This window comes from Pseudopipra pipra, chromosome Z (genome assembly GCF_036250125.1).
Source record: "Pseudopipra pipra isolate bDixPip1 chromosome Z, bDixPip1.hap1, whole genome shotgun sequence".
NCBI classification, from domain to species: Eukaryota; Metazoa; Chordata; class Aves; order Passeriformes; family Pipridae; genus Pseudopipra; species Pseudopipra pipra.
In genome coordinates, this window is record NC_087581.1 from 65,874,544 (window position 1) to 65,889,389 (window position 14,846).

Here is a 14,846-nt window from a genome sequence, read left to right on the forward strand (position 1 = left end):
GTATCAGAGAATCTTACGGGTTGGTCAGTGAGAGAGTAACATTAAAAGCAGGCGTAAAATCATAGTTCTGCAAACAAAATCACAGCGTAAGGAGATGGCAGTAACAGCACAGTACCTGTACTGTAATGGACTAGTAATGGAGACACTGAAGAGAGAGTTTGTCCTGCATAGTGGGAATGGAGAGACATCTCAGTGCAGCCTCTCTGGATACAGTGTATGAACTGAACGCAGCAATGTGTTAACTTTGGGGTAGGGTGTATGTTCCACGCAGGCACAAAACAATTCACCACATGGAGAGTGGTGTCCCTGGGTTTGCTCATCAGTTACACTGCACTCTGTTTTACCCATGTGAACTCCAGCACTGAGCTGTGAGACCACAGGACTGTTGTCCTTACTTCTGATCTGGGCTTCTTAGCCACTGACAACCAAGGACAGGGTGAGGCACGTTCCAGAAGGGGCAGACAGGCTTGAAAACCATCTTGAGTGCAAATGAACTTCTGGCAAAGAGCAGATGCCCAGGCCTTAAAGGATGCAAACACAGCATGGGTATTTCTCATGAAACCAAACTTCAAAATAGCTCCAGCAAAACGCACTGTGCTGTTACAATGGCTTCTATCCATCAGACTGCATGACTGCAAATGAGGGTGACATGTTAGACACACAGGTAAATTCTCACTCTCTTGAGGAGCTCAGGGAAGTGCTTGTCTCATCCTAGTGTCCTCTGTCATTCAAATTTTCAGGCTTAGAACATATTCTATGCAGAGGGAAACTTCTGCATGGAAGTTTATCCTACAGTAGTTATCACCCCATGGATTCCTTCACCTGTGTTCTTCACCTACTCCGCTGTGGCAGCTGAAGAAGAAGTTGATTAATATGGAAAAATAACGGTATTTTCATGGTTAATTTACCTCTCTCAACAAGTACACTCAAGATCTTGACTCAAACCTCAGCATACTCAGATATGGAGAGGACCATGAAGTAGCAATTTGCATTAGACTAGCAGTTTGTTAGTTTACCACTGCCCACTCTATTTATTAGGGCTCTGCTATACCCTGCATACAGTCCAGGCAGAGAGACACTCACCAGTCTCCCTAGAGGACTCCTTGCTGCTTAGCTCAGACCTTCTCCAGAACTATACCAGAGTCAGACTGAGAGTGCAAATGTCTTACATGCTTACATAGCTTTTTTACTCAGAGTATTTGTATGCATTTTCTCTCTCCCACCCTAACATGCACCTCACCATTCAGTCTTGGTTTCCTTTCTGCCCAGTCTCCTGTACTCCTGCAAACAGCATTAAGGGCAGAATTTCTTAGCTCAGCTTGTGCACTACTTGAAATATTATACGACCAGGCGCAGCAGAGAAAATCCCGTTGCTGGCATTCATCGCATAAAGCTTTAATACGGTGCTTAACAATCTGAAGGAACTATGGCAAGCAAACTCCAATCTAGGCAGCAGACTACAAAATATAACCATGTCTACAACTCCTCTAAATATTTCTAAGGCCAAAAATGAAGTAGGTTCTAAAGTAGTCCAAAAATACCATGTTCAGAGGACTTTAAGCACCCATCCACATGCTTATAGGACTCTGCTTGCTCCTGTCTCCAGGGAGCAGTCCTTTAAAGTTTCTCAGAAGCAAACATGAAAACAAGCCATCAAAAAAGTGGGAAAGGAATGCTTCACATTTAGCAACTGGTCGGGGGGTGGGGTGAGAAGGGGAGAGGAGAATTCAGAGAAATGGTATCACTGCTAAAGAACAGCAAACAGACTAGTGAGCAGACAAAGCGCAAACCCTTCTGTGAAAACTGAGCCCCACAAGTGCAGTATCCCAAACAAGGCACTATTCAATGCCTACGAAGTGAAGGAAGGGGGAAAAGCTCACTAACAATGCATGTCTCTGACAACAAACTCAGAAATATTGACGACTGCATCCATGTTTCACAAGTAATAAAAATGTTTGTTAAAGGGAGGACTACCCAGTAAGTGGCTCTGAATAATACTATGAGATAAAAACCCCTCCAAAATTAGGAAATGATCACAAGAACAAAATTCAACATTGTTTTATTGATAAATAACTTCTTAAATATTTTAATCTAAATATTCTAGCATTACAATGGTAAACAACATGAAAATTTTCAGAAAATCAACTGAAGTCAACAGAAACCAAACTTGTTAAACAAACACAGATATTTCAGTTTTATCCCCATTATGTCTTCAAGGCCATGTAGTAGTTATATTTCTCTTCAAAGCTTGTTACTTATTTCATCTCTAAGCTGCTACGTTTCAGAAGTGGTGATTAATCACTCTTTGAAAATTCCACAAGACTTTGTGACACAAAATCATGAATCCATGTATCAATATGTGGAAGAGATGTGTCCACGAGAAAAGTCACTATTTTTCGATCCCAAGAGTTAGTGCTTTCATTAACTGCCTGTATCTGTGCCACAAAGGGTTTCTTCTCTACAAGATTCCGAAACACTATCGATGCCTCTTCTGACCACTGCTGGTTTTTCACTCCTAGGACAAATGTAAAGCAAAACAGAAGGTCATTTATAGACTAGATCAATCTGAATTATTACGTTTATAAAGAAGTGGGGTATGTTTAAATACTTGAGAAAACAGATGCTAAAGTGCTAATGAATGCAACTTAAATCTAGAAAAGAAAAACAAGCTCACTCATCTCCCACACAAACGAGCTTAATTATTACGCAGACTAGGACATCTATTTTTTCTTGAAGTCTAAAGATATGGAGAGTGAAAGGCAAAAGCACTGACTCACTGAGAAATTCAAAGCATATCAGCTGCCTTGCATGATTAGGGCATATCAGGAACCTTTTTGAAAGTTCCTTTCAAAACAAAATTTCTTTGTCTTCAGCCTGAGGATGCTGAAATTATCTGTCCTGTTGGCCTTTCTTTAGATTAAGTTTTCTTCATTCCAAGGCAGCATCAGCTACTAAAACATCAACCAAGCCTTCAAGTCCCAAACTTTCTGCAGAGGGCAGAAACGAATTAAAACTCTGCCTAAATGCCTCACAACTGCTCTTATTTTTTTCAGAGCAAAGTCAAAGTCAGAGCAAAGTAAAGTCTCAAAATCCCTCAAAGTCTCAAAATCCCATAAAGTCAAGTCTGCTAGAACATGAACAGATTTTTAAATACGGCTGTAAACCACCCAGAAAGAAGTGGCTCATGCAGACTTGGGATTCAGTCTCCCCAGACCACTCACTGCCAATGTACAGCATTTAGACACAGGGGCTCAAATATCATGAAGGAATACACAAAAACCAGCTTGTGGGTAAAAGTAGAACAGCAAAGTGACAATACTGTGCTTCTACTATTAGCAGCAGCTTGCCACTGATAGGACAACACGGTAACACAGCTGCCTGAAGATTACAAAAGGAATTAGAAGCCAACAGTTAATCAACACTTAAGAAAGGCTAACTAATGTTAGGAAAGGCTGCTGTGGAAGCAAATGGGATTTTACACTGGAACAAACCAGAGACTAAGAGGTAGGAGACATGAAAACAGAGAGAAAGAAGTGAAAGAATAGCAAGACAATAGTTACCGGTCTTCCAGGCTCAGTTGGCCTGCTTTGACAATATGAAGCATCTCAGAGGCAAACTTAACTAGCTACCTGGGGAACTCTGTGAAGCAGGAAAAGTGGATGACTTGCAGGCTTGCTCAGCTGGATCCTGTACTACCCCAGAAGACAGACACAGCTAGAAATCAGCTTCATTACAGCACTGCACTCCCAGGACCCAGCCTGTCGGTAACACATCCATCATCACTAGCTTAAAGCAACCCCCAAGGTCACACTGAGGCCATACAGGAAAGCAGATCCACAGAAGGAAAACCAGGATCAGAGCACCAACCCTGTGGCCTGTCACTTCCAACAAGCACATTCTGTGACTGAAATCTAGACTAGTGCTGACCAAACAGCGGCAGAAAGCAGGAGCTGACTAAGATGAGATGCATACATCTGAAAGCAACACGGAAATGAAAGAAAAATTTGGAAAAGACAGCAAGAAGAGATCAAGTTTTATTTTTTTAATTGTCTCAGATGTATGCACATTCTCTGTGCCTCATATTCTCAAGGAAATTTATTTTACTTTAGCTTATTAAAAGCCCTCACTTCTCTTGTGGAGTTTTTTTATTTGTCTGAGAAAACCAATATATTTCAGGCAATTTGGGATTCCAAATATGCACTGCAAAATTGCAAATTACAATGGGGCCAGATATATATGTAAAATTTCTTCAGAAATTCAGCATCTAGGTTCCCAACTTTATGCAAACTAGGATAATCAGAACATTACATTCTTATCAACAGATACATCATAACTTTCATACTTCATAGTTGCTTACATTAAAGGATCCAAAAAACCACTTAGTTCTGATTTCCATGTCCTTTGCATATTAGATATCACACACATTAAATGACAAATTTCAAGGCAATAAAAAGCAGTTGCTGGGAAAGTTTAAGCAATCTTCATTTTCAACACATGATAACTAAAAGTGCTTCATTAAATTAAACAAACAAATAACAAAACAGAATTATCACTACCTGTGCCAAGAAGAAAAGCAGAGTTACTCAGATGACACAAACACATATGTGTTAAGCATGTTTCTGCAAGCAGGTGCACTTCAGAAAAAAAAACAATTACGCCACTAATCTGTGATTTTGTCCACTTTACATTTCTGCTCATTTGGTATCCCCACTGATGCAGACCTGAGCAAAAACAATTGTAAAAGCTTGCTACCTACCTGCAAGCTGAGCTGTTATAGCTTGGAAGGGCAGTCTTCTAAATGCATCCGTGAGTGGCTGTACTTTCCGAATGCTGACAAACTCATGTTTGCCATAGTCCAGCTCATACACTGACAGAAAACCGTTCCTAAGAATTCCTTTTACTGCGACCCTGTACCACCTAAAAAAGGGGGAGAACAAGCATAGACAATTTGAATTCATATTCACACACTGTCAAGGCACCGGAAAAAATAATACACAACCAAAAGATCTTAACCATGTCTGAGGCTTCCCAGATCCGGATTTAGCTGAATAAAAGTCAACTATTCCAACTACAGTGTGGAAGCATGAAGGGACTGCAACCTCATTTACTCCCTTAATCTCTCAGATATCATTGGACATCTGCCACCTGGTTAACAATGCGGACTAAGCAAAGCTAGGCTTGCCTAGCTTAGCAGAGTTAAGCTTGCTTTCAATGATTTTAAGTAATTTAAGTATCTACTTACTCATCTCCAATTTTAGCTGCATACAGCTTGTTTTTTTCAATATTCACAGGTTTCTCTTCTGCCCTGCTGTAGTACAAGATCATTTCTTCCATTAGGGCATACAGATTGTTTAGCTCATTCCAAGGCTGGACAATGAAGTGACCTGGATGGCAGGCCACTGAGACATAGATGTCCATGAGCTCGCCAGGCTTTGGCAAGGGTAGAGGAGGAGGCATATCGATAGCAGACACTGCACTGCTGGGCTCCTTGGCTGAATCAGAGAAACTCTTCTCCAGCTTCCCACCAGTTAACTGCAGAGCTGAAACACCGTCACTTATAACTTTTGTGGAGCTAGTCCCACTGGGTGTAACGCTCAAGAAAACATCTTTCTGATGCTTCCACAAGTCTGCATTTTTGATCTGTCTATTGATGCTTCGATCCATGTCTGGGAAATTCTCCGGAGCGAATAAGTAAACGTGTGCAATTCCCTTTGAACCATCCTGTTTAATCACCTTGGAACACAAAATACAGTTTAATATCCAGTTAGTAACTATTAAATGCACGTCTGATTTTGTACTGAAGACTAAAGTGGCAACAGTTCATTGCACTTATGCACAGAAGTATTTTCAAGATTCTCCCAAAAACGTTAATGAAGTCATGGAGAGTAGACCACTCACAGCAGATAAAAAGAGCACTTGCAGCTACTCCACTCACGTAAAGCAAGTACAAAGCTTGAACTGAGCTTTATTCTGCCGAACAGGTTCAATCCCAATACTGCATTATACAATTCTAGCTTTCAGTGGAACAGTAGCCAGTGTCCATACAGATCTAAACAATTATTAAATATTAACACATAATCCTTCAAAATATCTTCCTGCCATTACAGGAAGTAAAGCCTACTAAATTACGGATGGGAAAAAAATAAAGATGAACAAAGCTTCCAGGTTTGTATAATGCATAATTTTCAAGCACCAACATAAAAATATTTCGTATTTAACATCAGATATGCTACCATTATTAATAGTAAAGCACTGAAATTTTAATTTCAGAAACTACATAACATGTCTTTAGAGATTATTCCGTTTATGTTCCTAGCCAGGAATAAAAACTTTCCACAATTAAAGCACACATCTGCTGTCTCCTATTTAATCCAGCAAAAATTAGCACCAAACACAAATTCTCTTGGAAGCAGATGTTTAGAAAAGTCAGATGTAACAGGCATAAGCCTCAGACTAGAGGTCTAGACTAAAGCAAGCAAAAAAGTTAAGGAAAGCTACAAAGCACTTCTTCGAAGTGCTCTGACAGTATATGGAATCAAATTTTTGAGGAAATTAGTTTTGATTAGTCTGTAGTAAGTAATAGATTTTCTTTAGAAGTGTATTTTCAGTTAATTGAACTGGTTAGGATACATTGCAAATGGAAATAATTTTACCTCAAAGATAAGAAAAATTCTAAGTATACAAAGCACATATTGAATCAAACTTGATTAGAAGAAGCAAACAAAAAATAAAGCTGATTTCAAAGACAAGAAGGAGAAAAAGCTATGCTAACAAGAGGCATAAAAGTAATTCAAGATTAACTCAAAAGTTGCATGTTTTTATGTGCTGAAACGTGAACAACTGTGTTTCTTTCTTATCAGTTGGTAAAATAACTCTAGCTGCATATTTGGGCTTAGACAGCAAAATGTGAAAAGCTGCTGTGAAAGTTGCTAAACTCTTGTGGAGAAAAGAGAAGATTCTAACACACTTAAGCAAGTAAGTTTTATGTCAAATGTCCTAAGAAAAGGACTTTGTATAGGATTTATGTCCAATAGCTGGTTATAAACTTTTACATTTCTATAACAAAAATCAACTTGATGAATTGTTAAATTTTTTAAGTTATTCTTCCAATGCTCTCTTCCCACGCCTGTGGATTTCAAGTCCCATAGGCATTTTGACTATTTACCTTCATGCTAAATTCAGGGCAATTCATTACAGTGTCTCTCAGCCACAGTACAGCATCTGGAGTCCACATGCCAGTGTTAGGAGGCAGATCTGCTAGGCAGCATTTTAAAGCCTACAAACAGAATTAAGTACACAAGGTATAATTTAGAAATACGAAAATTAGCCCACAAGTTCCAGTTCACAGGACAATGCTGACAGATTCAACAATGTATGACAAACAGAACGGGACAGGGCCAACATGCAAAACCAGCACTATCAAACATACACAACATACTGTCCATATATAGGACTACACTGTGACTTATTTCAGGCAAAGATGCACAAAGAAATACACTGCAATGTTGAATGCTACGAAACAAAACAAAATTTCCTTACATAAAACTTGAAATAGCAGCACTACAAACACTGGCAAGAGAACTAATATAGGTTAGGCTTTAACATGTCTTTATACCTGAGGAGGTATTGCAATTACTTCTCTCAGGAATTGTGGTGGGATTTCTCTGAGCTCTGATACTTTCACAGTTGCAACAGTTCCAGTATCCATGAACTGCACATCCAGTGCCCGTCTAGTGTGAATAATTTTTATCTGAAAGAAGAAGGCAAGGACATAATTTTGAGGTTAAAAAACTCACTGACACACACTATAAAATGTTTTATGGAAACTAAAGATTCAGACTGAGTTGAAAAAAAAGAAAGAGACATTTCTATGTGGGAAAACTGTAGCTGTTTTTTTGAATACTTCTTACCTCTACACGTGCCCATTTTCCTTTGGAAGGAAACAAGCAGATTTTGCCACAGAAAGGCAGCAACACATTGGACTCGGAAGTCTGCTGCAAATACAAAAACAGAAATTAAAAAGCGTGGAGCTATTACTATCTGGCACTCGACTAACCATTTCAAAAGCCACACATGACATAAATATTTCTGAGAAGCAAAAACGCTGTTTCAAATATAAAGTCTCTTTCCAGACTCAGAAACATATTCTCATCACGTTGTTTTAAGCTTCCCCAATCGGCAAAACTTTAATTCCAAGCTCTGTATCTCACAGGGAAACTGAGAGAATACAAAGTGTCAGGGGGAAAAAGCAACACTTGGAAACACAGTATATGAAATCACCAATAATTACTTTACTGTTCTGAGAAGCAAGAGCAGTTTAGAGTTGTGATAGAAAACTGAAGAAACTCCTAGGTTATATTCTAAATCATATAATTTCTTGAGATATTTAGCAAACCAAATTTACTACTGACTCAAATGAAAGTCTCAGGGGGGTGACATTCACCATGATAATCCTAAATAACGTAACAAGACAATGGGCACACTATAAAAGGCAAGAAGAAACTCGATTTGAAGAACCATCAGCTGCTTAGTTTGTTTAAACGCCCAGGCAAAATAAAAGAAAAAACAACTCTCAAGATTAGCTGCAAAGTCAAGATTGCTTCTTTTACCTTGTTAACTAAAGAACCTGAAGATCAATGTCTCTCTTCAACAGCAACAAGAACATAACACATACTCTCTCCCAAAACCACAAACTTTTGAAATACCTGTCTGACTGCCTTCCTTTGTTTTGCTAAGCCTTTCAGGGTTCTTTACTCTTTCAGGGTTGAGCTCACTTGAAACTGAGTCTCGATAACTGAGACATGTTTAATACAAAATATTTCCAGGTGATTCCACAACAGGTCTAAAGCTTAACTTAACACACCTAAAAACACTTTCAACAGAGTAGTGTCACAAGCAGCAGTTCTAACAGGATCTTCAAGGATCTGCATTACATGATTTGATTCTGCAAGGCTCAGCTGAATTATCAACAAATTAGATTCTCTTAAGATCTCTTTGGCATAAATTTTCTTGAGTCTAGTGAGGATTGCTGCATGTGTCTGTTAATGGGTAGTGGAATGTCAGACTTCTCTGCCACACACCCTTTTTAAAGCAACTTAAGACTTCAGAAAATGTCTCCTGTACATCACTTCTAGTTGATATTAGCAACAACATTCAAAAGCTAAGGGGACAAGGGGACAAGTGATGAGGCATATCAGAGCAAAGCCATTGAATTTCCAGGTTAAAGACAGGTTTAAAAGAACAGATCTTGGTTATGCTGCTGCCACTTTGCACAATGTGCTCTGGGCCAGGCTGTTTACGCATCTCAACTCCATCACATAAGTAAAATTTCCAGCAAAAAAAATACGGCAGTATCTCTCCAGGCTTTACAGCAATCTGACACAGTTTCCATTGGAAGTTCCCCATTCAGAGCCATACTGTTGCTGTTCTAACTATTCAAGGAAAGTTTAGAAGTAGTTACTGAAGCCTTAGAGACTGCTTCTGAACAAGAAAGCGTCAAAAGACAGTGCTCATGCTGAAAGATGCACCCCAAAAACCCCCAAATGAGGAAGAGAATTTATAGCCTTTTTGAACAGTCTATGGCTACTACAGAAACTTGAACTTATGTACAGGGAAAATGATTGGTACAGTCTGAAGAAAGGCTACATGACTTCACCACTTCCCTCAGCACAGAACCTACCTTGTAAACAAAGTAGTCTTCTAGTTTCTGCAATACTTCAGAGAGTCTAGACAAGCCTTTGGATGGCACTTGGCAATACAGGGTTCCATCAGAGAAAACACTGGTTACTCTGACATTTGTATATAGTGCATCTACCTGCAACAGTAAGATTTTGGCATGAAAGGGGAAAAACAACCACTTAGCAAATTTCTTAGTACTGTTTTTTGTCCATCTAAGACCTCAGCAGTCAATGAATTTTAATGAATTGAGAAGGAAAATGGTACCTGCAGGTGCAGTTCAAGGGACTTGTCATACAATGCCTTCAGACAAGTAGCATTGATGTTGATATCATCTTCTCCAGACGTGTCATAGAGAACAAGAAGAGGAATATCACTTTTTTCCAATATTTCCACAGCAAATATCTTGAAGCATGTCTGTGATTCCACAGTCTTTATTAGGACAGGATCATCACAAAAGGCTTCCAGTCCTGTAAGACACACCATATTTTTATGAATCGATGTATTCAAAGGCAAAACCAATAACTAGGTCTGTGTTCACAACAGGAATATTTCCAAGAACCAGGATGAGGCAAAGAAAAGTTGTACTGCACCCCTACTTGAATTCTACTTAATTTCTGCCTTTTTAACATAGACAGCCATCTTCGGGGGTGGGGCAGAATAGAAAAGATCCTCTTCAGAAAGAGTTGAGGCAAATGTGTAGAGAACAAAGGAATGTATTGAAGTATTAAAAAACCAACCAAACAAAAAAGCCAAGCTCATTTGCAGCAATTTTACGCATTAAAAATAAAATATTTTTAAAAACTTAGAAAGGCCTACCAGTTTTAGAAAGGTAAATAAATTCCAGCAGAGTCTAAAAGTCTGTAGGTATGCAAGTATTGAAAGGGGAAGAATCACTTTAAAATAACTAAATAGGCCCATATTTAGAAATACTGCCTTACCTGGTCACAAGAGATGTGCCTCATTTTGGAAAAGGTGTTGTGTTAGTACATTGTTTCACACATGTTATTTCTTTATTCTGTTATTTCTTTAGGCTCACATACATAAAAGGGACAAAAACATCCAAGTGCAGAAACAACTAAGCTCGACTACATAGATACTGGATATAATTGTCTTCTAATATCAAGGGTTCTTTATAAAACTCTTCTTCTTCACATCCTTTCTTCCTCCCTTTTTCTTCTTTCCATGTCTACCCATGTCTGTTTAGATTAGCTGTGCTGGACAAAATCTATCATACACAGATAGATCAAGGATCAAAACTCCCAGACTCACAGATGCTTCAATCCATAAATCATGTACAGTCAGCACTGCCTTTCTCTTACCTGCCAGTTTACACTTTACAGCTTGAAAAGGAAGCGAACTGAACTGTTTCTGTAGTTTGTACACACTGTTGCTTTCAACAAACTCAGTGAAGCCATGATCAACATAGCGTACCTGAAAATGGAAAAGGGAGTAAAGGCATAAGATCATCAATATAATTGTAAATATGTTTTCTTGAGTCTAGGGGAGATGCATTCAGTTACCACATTCTCTGTGCAGCCACAGGAAAATTACAGTTTGCTCATTTAGTAGAATATTAGACCATTAATTTCATATTTATCTCACTGCCTGAATGTTCAGAGTTTTCAGGGAAAGCCTCATTCTCAAGATCTCTGCAAAACCATCCTCTTCAACTGTTCTACAGAATCTCAGCTCTTAATAGGACCACTTCTGGAGGGTTCAGCATGCATTACCTCAAACCATGTGAAGAAAGGAATAAAGTGGCAATTTTTGTTTATAAAGTTTTGAAACTGTTGAAAAGTCATATACCACTTAGATGCCATTATAAGTTTTGCCTACTGTTTTTACAGCATTAAGAGAATCATTTTGATTAATGCTTGTCTTAACTTTGATTACTACAGTCAGTGCAAGAAACCATTATGGAAACTGCTGATTGTTAGCAAATAACTGGAGCTAAAGTAAGAGAAAGAAGGCTTTACAGGACTTTCTACAACTTTTTTTCTAAACTCTATCATGCAAAACATCTGATTATCAAATACTGAAAGGAGGTCTGAACACTGTGTTAGAGGATAATCAGAAATGCTTCAATAAAGCAATAGCCTTCTTTTGGCTGGTAGCTCTAGTTAGGGAGAAATTAGAGGCAAGCATGGCACCTATGTCCTTGCCACTTCTCTAAAACCAACAATCTTTCAAAACCAAGTTCTGACACTCTCCAACAAGCTCCAGTGAAGGGTATCATACTAACTCTCAAAAAACCCTCAATTCTAATACATGTGCTATTTAAGTATTTATGAAAAGGTTCAACTTTGTAAGTATGTTAAGAAGACCTAGATAAAAAGTCACCTAACTGAGGGAAGAAACAAAAAAAAAATTAAAAGGGTATATAATCAGTGTTTGACGAGGCAAGAAATAATTGAGAAGTCTTAAACTTCTTTTAAACTTCTAATATATGTTGTAGTTTCACTGCGGATAACAAGAAGAGTCTGCTTGGCCCAGGGAAAGTTTAACAGAGGAGTCAAATAATCTCAGTGGGTTTTAACTAAAATGCATACTACATGTAACTCCCAGAATACCAGATCTGCCTGGAAGGGGAAAATATAACCTTCTCATTTTTTTTGCTATTTAGTGCACGTTAGAGATACTTCAGTACAAGACTTCAGAAAGCTCTAGCAGCAACTGCATTCTGTCCTTCCCTTTCCCTTCCTCTGTCCCACTCCAAATAGTGGTAATACAGTGTCCCTCCTAACAGAGGTAAATTTTCAGTACCAAAGTGCTATAGGGCCCAGCCCCACATAAAACTCAAAAAAGCCCCCAAACTCAAATCATTTATGGAAAAAAACCTGATAGACCATTTAATTTTGGCCATCATATAGCTTCAGAAATGTCTTAATTTCTCACATAACTGAAAACAGAAGCAGTTCAGGGCAAGAAAAGAGAGAATGCTAGTGCAGCATATTTAAGAATTAACCAGGTATCTAAAATGCAAGATTGTTTCAATTCTTTCTCCAAGTGCCAAAAGAGGTAATTACTTGCCTTTATTCTGTTGTCTTCTAGAGAAATTATCCGAGCACGCACCCAGGTGTCTTCTCCAGCATGTACTGCAACAAGTTGCCCAACACTCAGAGACTGAGCTGCTGACACTGTACTATTCTGACTATAGTATGCTTTCATCTCATCTTCCATTTGTTCCTGGGCAGAAGAATAATCTTTGCCCACAAACCTACAGTATTTTATAAAAAGAACCAAAACAAAAACCAACACGAGAGTTAGGATGCAACTTCAAAAAAGCTGAATAAGAACATTTACATGCATATATGAATATAGGAGTAAATTATGGATGCATACATTTTCTAAGTACACTAGTATTCAAACTCTTTTCCCATTAACAGGGCTATAAAAAAAGAAAGTTACTCCATCATTAACAAACACTATCTTAATCTGGTTTTCACTAAGGTTGATCCACAACAACACATTTAAAATATTTTTTAAAATCAGCTGTTCAACCATGTGCTGTTTACTCTCTCCCTCCCTATCAATCAGCATTAGGTTGCTGACCTAATGGTTCCTACTGAAGCAGTTTGTACGTAATGAAGTATATAAACTTTCTGAAAACTCCAAATAGGAAGTTCTGAAGGCTTCAGAAACACGTCAGATTAGAGAAGACAAAAGGAAACATAAAAATTTGTATTTAGTAGCTACTGTTTCAGCATATTCCTATAGTCATTGATACTGCACAGTTCTACAGCGTAGTTTAGATCATCATCCTATAAACATCTGAGTTTATTCTGAAGGCCTGCTATATACCCAAAATTAGTGCAGATATTGTACTATGACATACTATGGTAACTTCATTAAATTAAATTAAATCTGATCACATTCCAGGGGAACCCTCATTTTCCCAAAGACAGCCTCATGCTTTTCAGGATGACAGCCTTTTTATTTCTACAAAACAATGTTCATCTCCTTCAAAGGAGAGATGAAGTGGGGTGACAGTCATGTATGTGCTACTTAAAAGTTTCTTTAACATTTATTTCATAAGGATACCTAATAGACAGTTGGAGTAGCTCAACAGAAAGTAGAAGAATTTCTCAAAATTTCCTGCCTTATTCACTATTTTCTAGTAATTGGTGAGCCTCATACTGAAGAAATTTTTGGTTGCTCGAAGCCAATTGAAAAATTATTTTTCAGATTTTTTTTAGAAAAGAATCCTGTAAAGCCACCTCAAAAAAAGTGTATTAGAGGCTAATCTATGTGCAGGTAGCCAGGCACTACAAGTGTGCATTCAGCAACATTCTTTTTCTCAACTGGAACCAGTTCACATGTCCAGTAATGTTTGCTGCTCCACTGTGAAAGGAACAGAGGAGTATGCTTCCACAGTGAAACATACAACACAATTTCATCTAGGCAAAAAGACGAGGGGAAAACAGTATCCAAGCTGTAGCACAGAAAATTAAAGTACCTGAGAATAAACCATGACAGTTAATTATTTCTTGTGAGAATTCAAATGCAGCACCTAGCGCATCATCTCTGCCTTCAATCACATTGTTGTGCATGTACAGCAAATATCTAGGAGTGTTTCTATCACCTCACTTTCATACTGACTACATCGGAATTCTCACTGAATTGTTCCATGCCTCAAAACAGAAACAGCACCAAACCTTCCAGCTTTGCCTTCATTACTACTGCATTTGAGAGGTTTCAGCCAAACAATACTTAGCCACACACTAAAGAGATATTGCTCCCTCCCCAAGACTGAAAGAGGAATCTTGATTTTATTGGTCCTACAAAAACCAACATCAACCAACAGCCCCTAAACAGTCCTTGTGTAGGTGAGCAGAAAGGGACTGGTATAACATGTAAGGACAGATGAGCCCATGCACTGTTCCCTTCCTATAGGTTCACGTGAACATTTTCTTGTCATGGCAAAAAAATTATTCCCTTCAGGGCTAGTTGCATCGTATCAAGATAAAAGACCTTGCCCATAACCCTAAGTAGTAATTTCCGTACCTAGGGCCAAGAGACCACTAATTTTCGTCAGGTACCTGCACGGAGCTGACAAATTCAGAAACCTTAACACTGTCCAAGAAATGTGGTCAGTGTTTCCCAAAGAAAAATTTGGGAAGTGCTGCTTTGCAGAGAAATTTTAATATAATCACCCTCAGCTCATCAGT

The 14,846-nt window shown here is 38.4% G+C and overlaps 1 protein-coding gene across 5 annotated transcripts in view; it reads right to left on the minus strand.

Annotated features, from left to right (window-relative positions):
• Positions 1 to 2,043: 2,043 nt before the first annotated feature.
• Positions 2,044 to 14,846, minus strand: part of TDRD7 (tudor domain containing 7) — a 45,503-nt gene continuing 32,700 nt past the window's right edge. For 4 of the 5 annotated variants that reach the window (XM_064643287.1, XM_064643285.1, XM_064643284.1 and 1 more), the window contains 10 exons: positions 12,709 to 12,895; positions 10,998 to 11,109; positions 9,943 to 10,145; positions 9,680 to 9,814; positions 7,911 to 7,994; positions 7,616 to 7,750; positions 7,166 to 7,276; positions 5,243 to 5,733; positions 4,757 to 4,917; positions 2,044 to 2,515 (listed from right to left, as the gene is read on the minus strand). In XM_064643287.1, the coding sequence (XP_064499357.1) occupies positions 2,295 to 2,515; positions 4,757 to 4,917; positions 5,243 to 5,733; positions 7,166 to 7,276; positions 7,616 to 7,750; positions 7,911 to 7,994; positions 9,680 to 9,814; positions 9,943 to 10,145; positions 10,998 to 11,109; positions 12,709 to 12,895 (1,840 nt within the window). In that variant the 3' untranslated portion in view covers positions 2,044 to 2,294. The remainder of the gene's footprint in view (positions 2,516 to 4,756; positions 4,918 to 5,242; positions 5,734 to 7,165; positions 7,277 to 7,615; positions 7,751 to 7,910; positions 7,995 to 9,679; positions 9,815 to 9,942; positions 10,146 to 10,997; positions 11,110 to 12,708; positions 12,896 to 14,846) is intronic. The other variant, XM_064643288.1, reaches the window with a different exon arrangement.